The sequence below is a fragment of the Mustela nigripes genome, chromosome 16 (assembly GCF_022355385.1).
Source record: "Mustela nigripes isolate SB6536 chromosome 16, MUSNIG.SB6536, whole genome shotgun sequence".
In the NCBI taxonomy this organism is placed as follows: domain Eukaryota; kingdom Metazoa; phylum Chordata; class Mammalia; order Carnivora; family Mustelidae; genus Mustela; species Mustela nigripes.
Window position 1 is genome coordinate 793,904 of NC_081572.1, and position 18,282 is coordinate 812,185.

At 61.9% G+C, this 18,282-nt stretch overlaps 1 protein-coding gene across 19 annotated transcripts in view; it reads left to right on the forward strand.

Annotated features, from left to right (window-relative positions):
- CCDC57 (coiled-coil domain containing 57) overlaps positions 1 to 18,282 on the forward strand; it is an 89,216-nt gene that overhangs the window by 31,460 nt on the left and 39,474 nt on the right. For 15 of the 19 annotated variants that reach the window (XR_009400421.1, XM_059380196.1, XM_059380195.1 and 12 more), the window contains 8 exons: positions 103 to 237; positions 3,915 to 4,052; positions 4,663 to 4,885; positions 5,500 to 5,652; positions 7,957 to 8,196; positions 9,778 to 9,881; positions 12,559 to 12,729; positions 16,601 to 16,775. Coding sequence is in view for 18 of the 19 variants with exons in the window: in XM_059380196.1 (XP_059236179.1) it covers positions 103 to 237; positions 3,915 to 4,052; positions 4,663 to 4,885; positions 5,500 to 5,652; positions 7,957 to 8,196; positions 9,778 to 9,881; positions 12,559 to 12,729; positions 16,601 to 16,775 (1,339 nt within the window). In the remaining variant the exon portion in view is untranslated. Of the gene's footprint in view, positions 1 to 102; positions 238 to 3,914; positions 4,053 to 4,662; positions 4,886 to 5,499; positions 5,653 to 7,956; positions 8,197 to 9,777; positions 9,882 to 12,558; positions 12,730 to 16,600; positions 16,776 to 17,448; positions 18,176 to 18,282 lie in introns of those variants that run through there. The other 4 variants (XM_059380213.1, XM_059380209.1, XM_059380208.1 and 1 more) reach the window with 4 other exon arrangements.

Here is an 18,282-nt window from a genome sequence, read left to right on the forward strand (position 1 = left end):
CCCGGGGGCTGCTCACTCGGGCGCCTGCTCTCTGCTCCCTGGGAAGGACCTGACTGCTTTGTAACCCTCCCAGCGGGCACTGAGTCCCACGTCTCTCCCCAGGCCTCTGCGAAGCTCCAGGAGACGGAGCGGACACTGCGTGACCAGGAGGGGGTGCTCAAGGCCTTGACGCTGGAGAGAGACCAGGCCGTGCAGGTATTGAGGACACGCGGCCTCCTTCCCGAGAAGGAGGTGCAGGTCAGTGCCAGCGCCGTCCTCCCAGAGCCCCCCCAGGAACACAGCAGCCTGCTTGAGCCTTCCCTCAGTGGTGGCCGTGGGAGAACAGGGCCACACAGACCCCAACGGGAGGTCGGTCTTCTCAGCCCTATTCCTTTTCTGTGTCTGTCGCCACCACGAGGCCAATCTAGCACCTGAAAGAGCTGAGGTGACCCTGTGCTCAGACACTGTTGTGTATCTTTAGTTCTTGAAATCTCAAAAAGCCCCACATTCGAACATCCTGCCATACAGACGGGTAGTGTAACATTGCTGCTGTGGCCTTCTCTGCGGAGCTGTTGTGGGGGGTCGCTGTGTGCCGTGATCCCGTCTGTGGGGACAGCCTGGGTACCCGCCTGCACCAGGTCTGCCCGAGGACTTGGTGTCCTGGCCCTTGGGTCCTCCGATGCTGAGGCCAGTGCCGTGGCCCAAGACACAGGGACCCTTTGGAACAGTTTGGAAGGAGCAGGCTGGGTTCTGAGGTCCGTGGCCAGAGGGCCAGGGGCAGCGTGAGGCCGGGGGAGCGAGAGCAGGAGGGGCAGGCAGAAGACTCCCCGGGCTGTGAATGGCTCCTGTGTGACACATGGTGAAGCACAGATCTTCAGTGCACACAGCTCAGTGTGTTTGCCGTGAATGTGCCCATGGGACCCAGCCCTCCAACAAGAAACAGAGCATTTCCATCGTGCCGGAAAGGTCCCCACGCCCCTTCCCATTGGTCCCTATCCCCACCCCAAAGGCAGCAGCTGCTCAGACTTCTGGCTCGTCATAGGGACCCAGGTGGGCAAGGTTTCCTCCGAGATGATGCCGTGGCCACGTGTCCATAGGTCAACTCCTAAGCAGTGTCAAGAAATTTGTAATTTGGGGCGCCCAGCACGCTCAGTCTGTAGAGCATGTGACTCTTTTTTGATCTGGGGTCGTGAGTTTGAGCCCCACGTTGGGTGTAGAGCTCACTAAAACACACATACACGTTCCTAACTTGTCCCAGCCTGTGTGTGCACCCCAGGACCTCGGCTGCTTCCGTCAGGAGTTTTACGTCCCAGCTCAGACCCAGAGCTGACCCAGAGCTGTCATTTGATGACCCTCTCTTGGACAGCCAGGCGGGAGCCACAGCCTCAAGGAGGACATGGTCCACGAGCGCAGGGGCTCCTTCGACCTCGGCTGTGCAAGGCAGCAGGAAGGCTCACAGGGAGGGACCGGCGGGTGGCAGGGACACACACCGGAGTGTCCCTCTGTGATACGGCCACATTACTGGCCGCAGAGCCAGGTCGCTTCCTCGCTTGGAAAGCCGTGAGGAGAGCTTCCTGTCCCGGTGGTGGTGTCAGCGTCGGGGCTGGCGTGGAGGACATGCTGTGCCGTCACCCGTCCGGAGGGAGGGCCCCGGGTGCAGCCTGCGGCCCTCTTGGAACTGAAGCCTGTGGCTCTCAGGAAGCACTGAACTAAGGGCCTAGACTTTATCCCAGAGACACGTGTCTCCACACGTGGTGTCTGAGCCACCGACACAGAGCCGTGGCCGTGTTCTCTGCACAAAGAGGTCCTCGCTGACCCCATCGGGGTCAGAGCCAGGCCGCGACAGGGAGAGGCCCGCGGGCTGAATGATGGCCCCAAAGGAACAGGTTCCGGTCCAAACGGCCAGCTCTTCAGGGTGCGACCTTACTTAGAAATAGGGTCTTGGTGGATGTGACCAGCTCAGAGGAGGTCAGTCGGAGCAGGATGGGTCCTGGTCCGGTGTGACCGGCGTCTTTATGAAAAGCACAGCATGTGCAAGGCAGGGACTCAGGGAGAAGGCCAGGTGCGGACAGAGGCAGACACGGGAGTGACGTGGCCCCAGACCGAGGGACGCCGAGGAGGGTGGGTCCTCGCTAAGCGAGGCTGGAGGAGGCGGGCAGGGTTCCAGCCAGAGTCCCCGAGGGAGCGTCTGCTTCCAACCTGAGGCACGTCCCCCACAGCCAGCCACACGGGAAGCCCCAGCCCACCGCGTGTCTCCCCACAAGGCCCCCGCGGGAAGCCAGCAGGGGAAGCGGCTTCCAGGGCAGAGCCAGGGGGTCTGTCAGACACTGACCTCCTGCTTCCAGGGCCCACGTGTCCAGGACTCGGACCTCTGTCCCTCTAGGAAAAGTCACTCACCCAGCTGTTCAGGTGGCGGGTCTTTCCAGAAGCGCAGCCTCTTCCCTACCGTCTGACATCAGCCTGGTGGGGGCTGCGCACAGGCACGAGCGCCACGGCTGCGAGCTGGCTCGCCCCGGCGTCCCCGTCAGCCAGGCTGTCGGTCCGTCCTCGCTGGCAGCGGTTCAGGCTTGTTGCAGAGGGGAAGGCGGCCCCCGCAGCCTCTGGCTGTGCCCTCCGGGGCCGGCGCTCACCCTGTGGTTGGTGACTGAAGCAGGCGGGAAGCGGAGCGTCCGCGAGCTGACCTGAAAGTCACGAAGCTGCTTGTGTCCCTCCGGCCATGCTGAGAAAACACTCCACTCCGGTCCCCAAACGCGCATGTCTCTGAGTCCGTGCGGGGGGCCTGGCCATGGGGCCCGGAGCCAAGGCATAGCGGGCCACACCGCAAGGCCAGCCGCAGGCACAAGCTGGCGTGCCCCGTGGCCCGAGGCGTGTGCTTAGAGTCAGGCCTGGGGCTGGGGGATGCCGTGCGCGTGTGTGGCAGACGCAGCCGGTCTGCTGCGGGCCGGCCTGCTCCGGGGTGTCGTAACTGTTAGCAGGTTCACAGTGTGGCTGCCCGACTGGCGCAGCAGGGCCCGCGGCAAACGGCGGGGAGCAGCGGGCGGGTCAGCAGGCGGTGCGGAGGGAGGCGAGCCGGTGTCATCCCTGCCGTGCCGAGGGCTGCATCCTGGGGTGCAGCGGCGTCTTCCTTCCACCGGTACCAAGTTAACATGCACGGAGCCTGAGCGGGAACCACACCAGTCCCCCAGCGGGGACGATCCTGGGCTCCACAGTGCGGGCCGTCACAGTACAGGGTGCAGGGGAACACACAGCCTGTGCCATGGAGGCTTGGTCGCCACGCCAAGTCACAGACGAGACCGGGGCTCCCGGAGCAGCCTGCGCCGCCATTCCGTCCTACGGACGAGGAAGCCAAGACCCTGCGAGGGTGGTGCCGGCCCTGCAGGCGGCAGATAGAGCCTCTGGGCAGGGCCAGGCCGGCAGCAGGTCCCCCATTCTCCTGTGGGGTCTGCAGGAGCAGCTGTGAGATTTTGTGGGAGATGTTCCGACGGGCACAGGACAGGTTGGGGGTTTGCAGGGAAACAAGCCACCCTTCCAGTCTGCTGGGTCCACGGCGAGGAGTGGGTAAGGGAGCCGGTGCAGTGGAGCCGGTGGGGCTGTGACCAGGAGGGGAAACTGGGGTCTGTGTTCAGTAGGAAAAGAGCTTCCTTCTGGAAGCAGTGATGTGCGGCCATGGCGAGGATGCAGCGATGTCGGTTTGCCGGCGTGGCCTCTGGAAGCAGGCAGGCCCAGCTCTAACCTCGCACGGCTCCCGTTTGGCCCGGAGCAGACTGGCTCTTGCAGCTTCCGTGGCGCTTTTGTGGGAATGAACGAGTGGCCAGAGCCTGGCGCGGGGGCAGGTTGAGCATGTGGGGGCCGTGTGGAGACAGCGCGGTGGCTGGGTCGGACCCCACTAACTCGAGCGTCTGTTCCTTCGTCTGTGCGATGCGTCCCCTTCACAGGGCATCGGCTGGGGCCGGCATGGTGGCCGAGGACACAGAGTCCCCCTGGTGGGACCTTCCGGGCACTGCGCTGCGGTGCTCCGTTGCCTCTCCTGCGGGTCTTGGACGTGTCGCCGTGCGCGTATCACTTTCACAGAGGTCAGGTTGTGCCACATAGCCTTGAGTCCTTTTTCCACTTCTGTGACTTGTGTGTCTCCCGTCACTGTGATTCTTCGGTTCACGATGTAAATGGTTGTGGCCCTTCTCTTCCCCGCGGCCGCTGACCGCTCGCGCCTGCCGTCCTAAGGCTGCCCGGCCGTGCACTTGGCAGTAGCTCCCCTTCGCTCGGGCGGCCGTGTGCCGCAGGACCGGGCAAGCCGTGGGTGGCCGTGTGCTCGCCAGACTGCCTTGCCCGGCGAAGCACCGTCCCACGCCCACGAGCAGCCTTTGCAGCGAGCGACGGCCCCGCGCCATCTGCCTCATCGCTGGCACGTTCTGGCCAGTCTTTCCACACCAGCCGCCCCAGCGGGTGGAGGGCAGCTTTGGGACTGAGAAGGAACAGTCCCCAGGTTTGTCAGGAAAAGCTGCCTTTGGCGAACAGCAGTCCTCTTGTCGCGACGACCGGAGGGTCAGCATCGTCAGCTGGGGCGGGGGGTCCCCACGGCCGGGAGTGCAGGCGCGGAGGGAGGCAGGGGTGTGCACAGCGGCCCCGGACGGGCCGCGAGCCGCGGGTTTCTTCGGCTGCCGTAAGCATTCTCGGCCTTGACAGGTGCTCCTCGGGCAGCAGGAAGAAGAGATGAGGGCAAGTTTTCCGTCCGGTGAGATGCAGAGGCTCCAGGAGCAGAACGCAAGCTTACGAAGGGCTGTTGCGGAGATGCGGAAAGAAATGGAGACTCTGAGTGACCACGTTCCTCCTCCTGCCCCATCGGGGGCTCGGGCCGCCGACACAGAGCAGCCCCGTCCAAGCCCAGAGGCAGCAGCTGAGGCGCCTGGTGAGCAGGGACCAGGGCAGCAGGAGGAGGGGAGGGAGGGGACACGGGTCTCCACCGGGTCCAAGATGGGCTTCCCGCGGAGTCTCACCGACGGGCATCCGCTGTAGAGCAGGACGTCCGAGAACGGCAGCAGCGTTTCCCTGACAGGAGCATCTTCCGTCGGCGCTTCTGTGCGACAACATTTTATTGGGAAGGGGAGGGCTGTGTACTCAGCACTTATCGCCGGGACGCCGCTGGCACGGGGGCTGGTTGGGCACCGTGTTTGAGGGGTGGGCATCAGGGCTGGGGCACCAGGCCTCTCCTCAGGGTGTCCTGTGCCGTACCCAAGCTGGGCTGTGCCCCATGCGCGTCAGGAAGCCCAGGAGCGGCTGTGAGCAGAGGGCACAGCTCCACCAGCGGGGGACACGCTGTGCTCCTGCGCATGAAGGCTCATGGCAGGGACGCTGAGGGTCTGCTGGGCGGTGGGGCCCTCCTCAGTGAGCACCCAGGCCGGGGCCGTGGTGGGGGACAGGCTGGGAGACAGCAGCACCCGCCTGAGTGGGCCTCGGCCGTGGCGATGGTGGAGGGATGTGCACACGTGCGTGTCTGTGTGTTTCCTGGGTCTTTGGGGGCAGATCACATCACGGTCCTTGAAACAGAAATACGGAATCTAAAGCATAAATTCAAAGCCTTGGAAGAGCAACTAGAAGACGTGTTTGATCCTTCAAAGACCTCCTCCTCTTACGCTGACTTTCAACCCAGCGTCCACGCCTCGGCCCGCGTCCCCGGTAAGAGTCCTTGTCCTGTCCTGTCGCGTGCTCTGCCCCAGTAGCGCTGCCTTTGCTTTAATTGAAATACAAACCCTACAGAAAGTCACAAAATGCAAACGCACAGGTCAGGAGTGACCACAGACTGCAGGTCCCTGTCCTGACCCCCAGGAGTCCCCGGGTCAGGCCATTCTCGAGGTGTTTGCTCCCATTCACCACTCTGTGTGGGCGCTTCCCTGCCCCCCCCGCTCTGACACCAGCTGGGCTGGGGCGCTGGCCTGGCGCAGGGCCCGCCTGGGGGGACTAGGGGGCTGGACGCAGGCCAGGCGGCTGGAGGGTTTACACGAGGAGAAGGGAGGGGGCCGGGCTCTTCCTCCAGGTCGTCCGGTCTCCGCTCGGGAACTGGCTCCCCAGAGCTGGTCTCTTTTGTTTCTTTTTCTTATACTCCTTTCCCTGGCTGGCATCCCCCGGATGATGTTGATGGCAGCTGGCTGTCTTCCTGAGCCGCAAGAAAAATTTTCAGCATTTCTCCTAAATATTTTGTAAGGATTTGGGGGGAGCAGGGCCAGAGCAAGGAAGCTCCTTTCTCTTCCTGTTGTAAGGCGGATCTTTGTTTTTTATCGTGATTCTGTCAATTTTCCTTAGTGTGTTTTGAAGCCTTTCATTGGACGTGTAGGATTGCCGTGGTCGTGACGGGATCAGATCCTTCGGTGGTCCTGGAATGTTCCTTTCTCCCTGCCCCGGGGTCCGCGCGTGTGCTGTCAGTCACTAGCCCGGCCTCCCCCGGGTGGGCGTCTGCTGGGCATATCTTCAGGACCCTTTCCCTGGTGCCCTGCCTCTCCCCCACTTGAGGCGACTCTCGCAGGCAGCGCACAGCTCGGTCAGTTTCTGACGCCTACACTGCCGACGTCTCTGACCGACCCGTGTCCACCGGCCACCCTGGCCCTCGTGTGGGGTGTGAGCAACGGCTTCCTTCCTGCTCTCTGTCCCTCGGCGACTTCTGTTCATGGGTCGCCCGCGCAGGCCATGGCTGCAGGACCACGGCCAGCTCCTGTCCCTGCGGCGCAGCCTCCGGCGGAAGGCGGAGGTCAGGCCCCGCAGCGCAAAACCCACCTCTCCCACGTGGGGAACCGCGGCAGGCAGTGTTCTCGGCTCCGCTTGGAGCTGCCCCGTGGGACCTGAAACACTCAGGAGGAAAGCCAGAGGCTGGGAGGTTCACCGGACGCCTGCCCTTGGCGCGTGTCCCTCCTGAGGCCCATGTTCCAGGCTCCATGTGATCCAGGTCTGCTGCTGCTGAGTCTTCCGGCTTCCCGTCGTCTGAGAAGGGAGTTTCTTGCTGGCATGAGGAGAGGAGCTCCCAGCCCTCCAGCCGGGGTGCCGCGTGTCTCCGAGAGGGCCCGGCCATCCGAGCCCCGTCCCCGAAGCCCCATGCCGCGTCTGTCGCTCCGGGGGGATTCCTGATGGTGGTGTGTCTGGGCTTACCCGTTTGGCGTTGAGTCTGAAGGTTCTTGTCTTTGCCAGGTTTGGGGAGTTTTCAACCGTGACTTGGGCACATGTTTGCTCTACTCTCTGCTCTTTTTCCCTCTGGGATCTGACGACAGAAGCACCAGCTTGTCGTCCCTGTGGCTCTGGGACTTTTGTCCATCTGTTTCCTCTGTGTCTCAGACGGGTGATTTCTCTGTCTGTCTTCCAGCTCGCAGGCCCGGGGTCCCCTCCGAGCTGCTCTGGAGTCCTTTGGGGGCACTTTTATTGCATTTGGTTTTTCTTTCTCTTTTATTCCTCTGCTGAAACTTCTTTTTTCCCATTGTTTTAAGGATGTATCAGCTTGTTTTAGATCCCTTGTTCCCTATTCCTCGTGGTCGAATTCCTTAACTCTGTGCACGGATTTCCTGGTCCACGTGGCTCTGCCATCTGTCCTGTCAGCTGGGCTTGTCCTGGTTGTCCGTGCGATGAGTGACCCTGGACTGTGACAGGCGTGTACCAAGCAGGTACTCTGAAAGCCTGACCGCTCTTCTGCTCTTGCTGGGGCACGACGCACATCCATGTCCTGGCCCGTCTCTCGGGCTGCATCTGAAAGGTCACTTGGTCACCAGAGCCTTTGCGATGATGCTGTCCCCCTCTGCCCGAGGCCACTGGTCCTCGCAGAGCTCAGCTCGCAACACATGGGCTGCGTCCACACTGCCTGGTTTCCACAGGCCCCCCCAGAGACTTAGTGCGCAGAGTGAAGGAATTCCTTTCTCCGCCTCACCCCCTGAACCCTCCCCACCTGCTCTTCCCGGAGGGTCCACACGGCTGGTGCACGGGAGCCTCTGCCTTTCTTTCCAGGCGCTTCCGCCGCGGGAGCAGGCCTGGCCTTACTTGGTCTAAGCTCCCTGGTCTTTCTGGGCTGTGGCTGCTTCAGGATCAGAGCCAGGAAATACAGGAAGAACAAAGACATGGAGCCCAGCGCGGAGTGTCCCCAGAGCCCCTGGCCCTGCCTGCTGGGCCTCCCCTCACGGTCGCTCGAGGCTTTCGCTGCACCGAAGGAGAGGGACGGGGCCCACACGCGCCATCTTGTTCGGAGCGGTGAGCGCGGCTTGGCTTCTGAATGTTGGAATAATCTCCACATGTGATTTATTCTTTTACTGACATTTTACTGAGAATTAGTACGTCTATGTTTGTGAGGGACTTTGGGCTTTCTTTCTCATGACGCCCACTGTCAGGTTTTAGGACCACGAGTCTGGCCTCAGATGTGTTGGGAGATGTTCCCTATTTCTCTGTTTTCTGAAAAACTTTGTTAGATTTATGTTAATTTTTCGTGAACCAGTTAATAGAATTCAATTCTGAGCCCTTTTGGGTTTAGGATTTTCCTCATGAGAAGGCTTTAAAGTATTATTTCACTCTTTCTTACAGTCAAGGATGATCCATGTTTTCTTTTTTGTGTCACTTTTTGATATTCTATTTTACTAGAAAATTGTCCATTTCATCTAAATTTTCAAAAATTACTTAGTATCGTCCTATGAGTTTTATTTTATTTTTAACTTACTTATTTGAGAGAGTGAGGGAGAGAGCACGAGAGCAGGGCGAGAGGCAGGAGGAGAAGCAGGCTCCCCGCTGAGCAGGGAGCCCCTCACCCCCAGGACCCTGGGATCATGACTGAGCTGAAGGCAGAGGCTTAATGACTGAGCCCCCCAGGCGCCCTGTTTACTAAATTTCTTTCTTTCTTTTTTTTTTTTTTTTTAATTTATTTATTTGACAGAGAGAGAGATCACAAGCAAGCGGGGGGGCGGGGAGAGAAGCAGGCCTCCCGCCAAGCAGAGAGCCTGACATGGGGCTCGATCCCAGGACCCTGAGATCATGACCTGAGCCGAAGGCAGAGGCCCCAACCCACTGAGCCACCCAGGCCCCCACGTTTACTTAATTTCTTATAAGATTTGTTGAGCCATTTGGGAGCAAGCGCACACATGCACACAAGCATGGGGAGGGGCAGAGGGAGAGAAGCCGGCTCCGTGCTCAGCTCAGAGCTCAAAGCAGGACTCGATCTCACGACCCTGAGATCATGACCTGAGCCTAGATCAGGAGTTGTTGGACGCTCAAGTGACTGAGCTACCCAAGCGCCCCTTAATTTTTTTTAAAAAGTATTTATTTTTAAGTAATCTCTGCCCCCAACGTGGGGCTCAGACTCCTGAGCCCAGGACCAGGAGCCGCTCGCTGCACCGCCTGAGCCAGCAGGCTGCCCTGCTTTCTGGAAGTTTGCATGAGCGGTTTATTAATGATAATTCAGGTCAAGATAACTTCTAACCTGCACTGATTCCTTCCTTAACCTATGGTTTAGGAACATTTCCCTAATGCCCAAGTGAGGGGCGGCTGGTACTGACCGGCCTCCCCCGGGCACACGACGGCAAGGCTGCACTGTCTTCCTGCAGAGACGCTGCTTTCTTGGCACAAGGACGAGATTTCATCCCCCATGGCCCTCGGTGCTGGCGGGGACTGGCCCTTCCACTCAGCTCCAGAGCTGACCTCCCGGTGGACATGCCTCGGGGAGGGCAGGGAAGCAGGGCCCTCTGCCCTGGACAGCACAGGCTCGACTCCTCAGACAGGGCAGCTGACTGGAACCTTCTCCAGGGCTTCAGAGACCTGAGCCTGACAGACTCACTCTTCCTGCAGGAGGAGCTGTGCCGGCCGAAGGTGCCCCCGTTGGGCTAGCGCTCAGGAGGCTCCGAAACAGGGCACACGTCGTGAACCTCCTGGTGGCCCGGCTCAGGCAGAAGGTACAGCTTCCCCTTGACACGTGGGCTGGGCAGCTCTCCTGGCTGGAGCCCTCGACCTCTTCGTGCCTCAGTTTCCCTCCAAGAAGGGTTTATTGTGAGGTCATGTGTGGCCATGTGACGGCACCCGGGAAGGCCTGGGAAATGAGTCTGGAGCAAGGGGCCGCCGTGGTGGAGCACAGGGCCTGCTGTCTCCGCTGCCCCGGGTGGCTGCGGCCCAGAGCACGATGCCAGCTATGTGCTCCTGGCACTCTGGGGCCGGTCTGGGCGCAGGGGTGTGGTGGGAGTGTGTCCAGACGCCTCCGCAGCCTGTGTGGGGTCAGGCCACAGTCATGCCCTGGGCTGATGCGCGCGCTGACCCGTTACACGTGCGGCCTGGGTCATAACCCACGCTTTATTGCTGCAAATTCACCATTTCTCTTTTTTAGTGTTTTTTCATTGTGGTAAAATATGCAAACATGAAGCTTATAATTTTCAAGCGTACGTTCAGTGACATTAACTCCGTTGGCAACACTGTGTTAGTGTCCCCACGGTCTGTTAGTCCCAGAACTTTTCCATCATCTGAACAGAAACCATCCCCTTTGGCACCAGCCCCCCAAGCCTCCCCTGGCACCCCTCCACCGGGCACAAGATGGCAAGGCTGCACTGGGGACCTGCGTCCTGCCGACGGGCTGGGTGCCTCTCCCGGGACCGGGGTCCTGCGGCAGCTGCCGTTTGCCGACCCGCTCGTTTCCCTCGGCGCCATGTCCTCAAGGTCCGTCCGTCATCCTTGGCACCTTCTGAGACCTGAGGAATGGCCCGTTGTGTTCCCCACATGTGTGGGTTCCGAAGGACACTCGGGTGTCCCCTCCTCTTGGCAACTATGAATAATGCTGCTGCGACCGTGGGCTCCGACCTCGGGGCCGTCCCTGCTGGCCGCTGCTCTGGGCACACGTGCGGGGGCGGGCGCGCTGGGTCGTGGGGTGAGTCCGCGGTTCGCTCTCCGAGGAGCCGCCCAGCCGCTTCCCCATGCGACGGCCCCGTTTTCTGTCCCTCCGGCCGTGCGTGAGGACCCCCACGGCCCATGTCCTGACCCCCGTGACCTCGTTTCTTTTCAACTGCGACCGCTGCCGTGGCTGTGGCTTGCGTCTGCCCCGACGGCGAACAGTGTGGAGCGTTCTCTCGTGCGCTCACTGGCCGTTCCCGTGTCTTTGAGAAAATGTCGATTCCGATCCTCTGCCGTTCGTAGCTGCACTGTCCGTCTCTCTGTCGTTGGGCTCTGACTGTTGTTTACGTATTCTGGATACTAGTCCGTTATCAGATGCACAGTTTGCAGAATTTCCATGCTAAGGCTCCTCTTTTCACTTTCTTGATAATGTGCTTCAAAGCACAAATGTTTTTAATTTTTATGATTTCCAGTTTATTTATATTTTTAATTTTTTTTTTATTTTTTAAAAGATTTTATTCCTTTTTTGAGAGAGAGAGACAGAGAGAGAGCACAAGCCGGGGGAGCAGCTGCGGGAAAGGGAGGCGGAGCAGGGACCCCGACACGGGGCTCGATCCCAGGGCCCTGGGACCATGGCTGAGCTGAAGGCAGACGCTCAATGACTGAGCTGCCCAGGCATCCTGTTTTGCCTATTTTTTTTTAACTGCTTGTAATTTTGGTGTCATCGTGCCGTTGCCTTTTGCACAGAAATGTTTTTCACGAGGAAACGAGAAGTTCTCACTTGTCCTTTTAAGTCCATAATTAACACAAATCCCAGTGCCCTGTGTGCCCTGCGTCTTCCGTGAAACAGAACTGGCCGCTGGGCGGGGGCTGCTGCCTTGTGCTGCCGGTCAGGACGGAGGGGGCTCGTTGGCTGCTGTGTGCTGGCGGCGTGGGGACAGCTCAGGGCGCTCAGCCTCGCTGCTTCCCGGTCTGCCGGCCGCGGGGACATCACGCACGCGCTTGATGACCATAGCTGATGAGACTATCACGGGGAGAGATGTTTGCCTCAAGATGTGTTTTTGTTGGTTTGTTATTTAACAGGATCTCTTGAGCACGTGGTCACCTTTTTGGTGTGAATGTGACAAATTCAAAGAATAAAATATTCACCAGCGAGTCATTGTAGGGCTTCCTGGGAAAGGAACAGATTTCCTCCTCCTGGGAATAAACCGGAAGCGAGTCTACAGGGGCGCCTCCTCTTTCCTTCCTTCCTTCGGCAGGAGGACAGATGTCCAGAGTGAGGGGCTGGCCCTGGGGCTCCGGCCTGGGACCTGCTCTGGGGGTCTCTGGGCCGACCCAGCACGACCAAGGCCACCCTGTCCCGGGGACTTGCCCTCCTGGCCCTCTGCTCTCTCTGGCTTGTCCATTAGCCCCTCCCACGGCCCCAGCTCCCATCTCAAGCCCTGGATTGCCCCCTCCTGGTCACCAGCATTTTCTACACTTGCTGGTTTCCGCCTGAACTGGGCTCTGGAAGAGCCGGTTTCAGGCCTGGATTCTCCCTGGCCAGCCTTGGGTCCCGCGCAGGCCCTGCCACAGGCCCCGCAGGGCGCGCTGCAGGGGGCGGGCTGGGTGCTGGCGGGCGGAACGGCTGCATTCGGCCAGAGGTGGGAGACTGACAGACGCGTCCCTTGTCACCTTCCTGTGCACTAGGCGAGTGTGCCTGCCCTCCTGCCCCCCGCCCTCCGGCCTAACACTGCCCCTGAAATGGTCTCCCAGGTGCTGCAGCGACCCCTGGACGTGGACACCGTCCAGCACGCGCTTCCCCGTGAGGTGGACCAGGTGCGCCAGCAGGTCTCGGAGCTGCGGAAGCAGGTGTTTGAGCTTGAGGAGCACCTCGGGAACAGGCCGCTGTTGCCCGCCTTGGACAAGGTGGCCCTCGGGAGGGAGGTAGGTGCGCTGTGCTGATCACTCCCGCCACTGCTGTCCTGTCCGGGGCCTGCTGCAGAAGTCCCCGAGTGGCCGTCGGTGGAGCCATCCCGGGCTCCCCCCGTGGCTGGCTTTCCTGGTCAGGCCTGGTCCGTGGCCTCCAGGCCCTAGGACCCCGCCCCTTGAAGTCCACGTCGCTGTGCGGCCCAGTCGGTGAAGCGGCTGACTCTCCGTGTCAGCTCGGGTCACAGTTTCACGGTGGTGACATGGAGCCCCGCGTCAGGCTCTGCGCTCAGCGGGCATCTGCTTGAGAGTCTCTCTCTGCCCCTCCCCGCAAAGTAAAGAAACAAATGTTAAAAAAAAAAAAATAAGTCCAGCATGGGAAAACCACACGCATGAAGGGGCTGTTCTGTTTCTTCTAAAAGGGAGTCCCTGCCCCTGGCTAGGAGGGCCCTGAAACTGCTGCGGAATTGGGCTTCTCCTTCGAGAGGACCCTTGAGCGGGTTTTCAGAGGGTTTGAGGCCGCTCTGCGCTCGTGAGAGCGGGGCTCCTGTCCGGGCCCTGGCCCTCCGCACCTGGTGTCCGGCAGGCTCCGCGGCTGGTCCAAGCCATGGTTCTGAGCTGTGCAGAGAGTCCACAGCCGCCGTCCCCATGGATCTGACCCACGGGCCGCTTCTCTTCTTACCAACGCCCGGGATGGATATGCTGTCAGGGCACACTTCGGACTCTGTCGGTGACCTGTGCTGACCTGGGCCACCTGTGGTTATCTTTGGTGACCTGTGGCACCTACAGTGACCTGCGTTACCTGTGGCGACCTGCAGCGACCTGCGTTACTCATGGTGACTTACAGTGACCTGCGTTACCTGTGGCGACCTGCAGCGACCTGCGTTACTCATGGTGACTTACAGTGACTTGAGTTCCCCGTGGCGACCTGCAGTTGTGCCCGTACCGTGGTATCTGGGAGGCGTGGGGAGCTCTCTGGCAGCAGGGGTGGAAGGCGGAGCGGAGAGGCACGAGGGGGACCCGGCTCTAGGACGACGGCCGGCCCGGAAGGACCGGAGGGGAGGCGAGGCCCACTCCTCTCTGGCTCAGGAACAGCAAGAGGGTCCAGACAGGCCCTGGGACAGACAGACGGATGGACGGCTCAAGAACGGCCGCAGAGGGGAGGCCTTCAGGGGTCACGGGGAGGCGGGACCCAGAATTGCCTGCACCGCCCTTAAGTGGGCGTGGCCTGGAGAGCCAGAGCCGCGGCCCTGCACCAGGACTCCGGCTGTGGGACACTGAGCCACAGGCAGGCAGGCAGCACGTCTGCCTCACCCCGTCCCCAGGGTTCATTCCAGGTGCTTCCCATGCCCAGCCCAGCCGGCGGTCGGTGGCACCAGGGGTTCTATTCCCAGCCTGGCTCACAGATCCCGCTCGCCTGGCAAGAGGGAATCAGGTACATCGGCAGGATTTGAAATCAAGATGTTTTAATTCTGTGACGGACGGGCTGGAGCTGGGGGGGACCGGAGGCACAGGAAATCCAGTGGCCGGTCACTATGCCCGATCCAGGCTGACCGCAGGAAGGCCAGCACCTTGGCGGCCCGGGAGCCTTGAATGTCACCAGTGCTGACACGGGTTTCTGCATCTCTTGCTGTGCTGAGAGGAAGCAGGGTGCTTGGCTCCCCTGTGGACATACGGAGATAGGACAGAAGGACACGGGCACCGAAGGGCCCCAGGCCCGGCCCCACGAGCAGTGGGACTCCCGGGCCTGCACTGACCAGGAGAGGGAGGAAGGAGGGGGGCCGGTCCAGAACCGAGTCTGCAGACATGGCGGCCCGCGCGCCCAGAAGCCATCCTGACTCACGGAGGAGGAACAGGGCCGGGACGCAGTGTCTCCCACAGAAGTGGGGGTGCGGCTCAGGGATAGGACGAGAGCTGCTTCCCAGGGTGCAGCCTGCGGACACCCCTCCGCTGAGGGATGCGCTCCTCGCATGGACGCTGGTCCTGTGGGACCCCCAGCTGTGCCTGTAGGACACGACTGCACAGTGGGCGAGGTGTGCGTGTGGCCCATGAGTTGGGTCATAGTGTTGTGTGTCTCGTGATTTCTGGTTTGCGCGACTGTGGCCACTGAGAGCAGATCCGCGTTTGGAAGTACGGACTGAGGCATCTACGAGCACGAGGGCTCCAGCTTCCCGTCCGCGGCTCGGGAAGAAGCGCACACGGCACGTGGGGCTGGCGGCCACAAGGCAGAGGGACTGGTGGGGCACCATCCTGGCGCTCCCGTGCGAGTCTGGCGTTGTCCCAGGTGGAGGCCGGTCCCCCACCACCCAGCCCAGGAAAGGGGCCCATGCGGGACTCGGAGCCCCTTCCCAGTGGGCAGCAGAAGCCACTGCCGGACCAGCGTCTGTCGTGTCCCCAATGACCTCCCAGCCGGGGGACTGAGATCTGCGGTTCTCCCCACGTCCTGTCCACGGCTCCTCCCTGCCCCTTGAGCACAGCAGGAGGGACACTCCGGCTCCACTGGGGGGCAGTGTTCACCGGTTGTGCCCGCTGCAGCCCTGGCAGGCTCCCCCTGCACCCCCACGTGGGGCCATGTTCGGCCATTGGCCTCTGTGGAGCGCAGTTACCACCGCCCTTGGGAGCGGACCCCTCCCTCACGAGGACCCCTTCCCCTGGCCAGGATTCTGGGAGCAGCCCCTGAGCAGGCCAGGGCTGACGGGGCCAGCGTGGGGGGCTGCCTGGTGGGCTGGGTCAGCTCTCAAAAGCGAGCTTTCTCTTGCCTGTCTCCGTGTTTTGGGGTGCACCGTAGCCTCCTCACTTAAAGCGGCACCGGAGGCTCCCAGCATCGTGTCCCCACTCTGTCCTCCCTCGAGCTCTGTCCCAGCCCCTCCGTGGGCCCGAAGACCCTAGTCACATCCCGGGTCCTCAGGAGAGCGCAGGCGAGGCCCGCGGGCCCGCGCGCTGTCCGGGGTCAGGGTGTGGGCGCGGACCCTCTCCCGCTCTCCTCTGTGTCTCCCCTCCTGTCCTCCTGCCCGGCTTGCCCGCAGCCTGTGCAAGAGGCACCCGCGTGAGCCCCCGCGGCTCCAGCCACCTGGAGGACAGCGGCCGCCACGTGTGCGGGCGTCTACCAGCCCTGGGAAGGCACACCAGGAAACGGGGCCAGGACAGAATGTGCTGGTCTGTTCCAGGGACTCTGGGCCGGTTCCTGTTCTGGCTGCAGCTTGTGTGGCCAAGATGGCCCAGGGCAGCTTTTCACGGGCGGCGAAAGAGGCCACCTGCGTCCCTTGGGGCCCCGGAGGCTTGGCGCTTCCCGGGCCTCTGTCCGGCACACACGCATTTGTCTTCTCCTTTCTCCTCCTCCCCACGGCCCCTCGTTCCAAACACCGTCCCGGTGAGTGGTGTCCGTCCAGGGACATGTGCTGGCCCGGCAGCGACCCTGCTGCACAGTCCAGGCAGGAGAGAAATGGGGAAGGCAGGCACCGGCCTCCGGCTCTGTGTCCCGCCTCTGCCAGCCCCTTCTGCACCATGTGACCCAGTACCTGTGACCTGTGTACCCAGCCCAGTACCTGGTGTCCCGCAGGGAACCCAGTCAGACAGGCAACCCTCATGCGTCCCTGGGACCCCTCAGAGGCTCGGCATGGGTCCCCGCCGGTTCCTCGCTGTCCTCACTAGAAAGACCCAGGCTTGGTGGGGGCCGCAGGGGACCAGGTGTAGGCCTGGCCCAGGGGCTCGCGGTCTTCATCCACCCCACTGTAGAGGAGTTTTCCGGGATGTGAGGTCCCCGTCTCGCTGGCAAAGCTGCTCCTTATCCCTCCGTCCCCCGGTGCTGCAGACTCGGCCCCCACCCACTCGTGCCTCTCCCCGCTGGACGGCTCGTCTTACAGGCTATCTGCCTACGGTTCGTTCCCAGAGCCCCACAGCGACTGAGGACCAGGGGCCGCAGCCCCCACAGGCCTTGTCTGTGCCCCGACTGCAGAGGAAACTAAAGGAAGCCGCCCGAAAAATCCTCCGCCTCCGCCTGGAGAAAGAGCAGCTCCTGGAGTTGGGGAACAGGCTCCGTGCGGAGCTCGGCCATCGGGCCCCGGGTGAGTTCGGGTGCGTGGCCTGCGCTGCCAGGCAGTGGGGGCCGGGGGGCCGGTCGCCCCCCAGAAGGCCTTTCTTGTGGCCTGCTCCCCTGGAAGGGGAGGGGAGGGGCCTGAGCGGAGGGAGGAGAGAAGCTGTGCTGCCCTGAGGGGGCATCTGGCCTGACTCCCCTGGCAGGCGGGAGGAAGAACAGTGGCCTCCCTTGTGGAGGGAAGCCGGGGTCAGGGGTCACAGGCACAGAGCGGAGCTTCATCCTGCTGGGTTGGGGCGGGGGGCGGAATGTGTCCATGAACCCGAGCCTCCGGCAGCGTCTGTGAGACAATACTGTAGTGGACCGCGGTGGCCTTTCTGGGCTGCACTGTGGGGGGGACAGCCACAGCCGCCGTGCTCTCCACTGCCCTGCCTGGACTTGTCGCTCACGGCCGCCATGGGTCCCCTGGGACGCGGCCTGAGACCGCTGGCAGTGGCTGCCCAGCTGCCCCTGGGTGTCTCAGGGCCCTGGCTCCGAAGAAAGACAGCCAGACTAGAAAGAGGCGTGTCCTCGTCCCGGTCTACAGCCCTGGCCCCGGCTGCCGCCGCGGACGCAGAAGCCCGGGGCCCCGTCTGCTGCGCGCGGCGGTGCATGCGGTGGTGCTCAGACTGATGCTGTCTGTGCCGGTGATGTGGTCCCCACAGGCTCGCTGCATGAATGGTCGTCTATAATCCTAACTTACAGGATGCAGTCTCTTGATAAGCCAATAAGGAAATGATATCCCCGATGGATGACAAGTAATGACACTGTTGCCCCTGCGGCGGAGCAGGAGGGGAAAAGGTCCCGGCCGAGCCGCACCTTCCTCCTGGCGGGGCCTTGGAAGGGTTGGCGTAGAGTCCCGCGTGGGGAGCAGACACCCAGCTCCCAGCACACAGCCAAGGCCCCTGTTGCCAGAGGACCAGAGGCACCAGTGTTGGTGGGCAAGATGATGTGCTTCACAGGGCAGCTGCGTGCTTGTCACCACAGCCGGCCGGAGTAGCCTTGCGCGGATCGAACGCGCTCGGTCAGCCCCAAGAGCAAGCCCCTGGCCACGCGGCTCTCAGACCACGTTCCCCAGCAGTCCTCGCTGCCCTGTGGCACCCCGTTCCCCACACTGTACCCCCTCGCCTCACGTGGCTTCTGCCTCTCTGTGTTTTTCCAGCAAGAGCCTTGAGATTGTGTGATGGTCAGAGATGAGGGACTTGGGGTTCCACCCACGTCGATGGGAGACAGGCCATTCCCTCTCTCCTGTCCATTGTCTAGAAGCGCAGGGGAGGTTGGAGGGCTGCAGACCCACCAACGGCTCAGCTTTCGAAGTAAAGCCCAGGGCACCACAAAGGAAGTATCAGCAAAAAATGTTTCCTCTGTCTATGGTCTTAGCTTCCCGGGGCGCGTCCTAATCCCTGACGACCCAACACGAGGGAAGGGAGAGGGAGGCCAGGCCTGTTCTTCGCCCTCAGGACTCCCCACGGCTGAGCTGCATGGGTAACAGCAGTAGT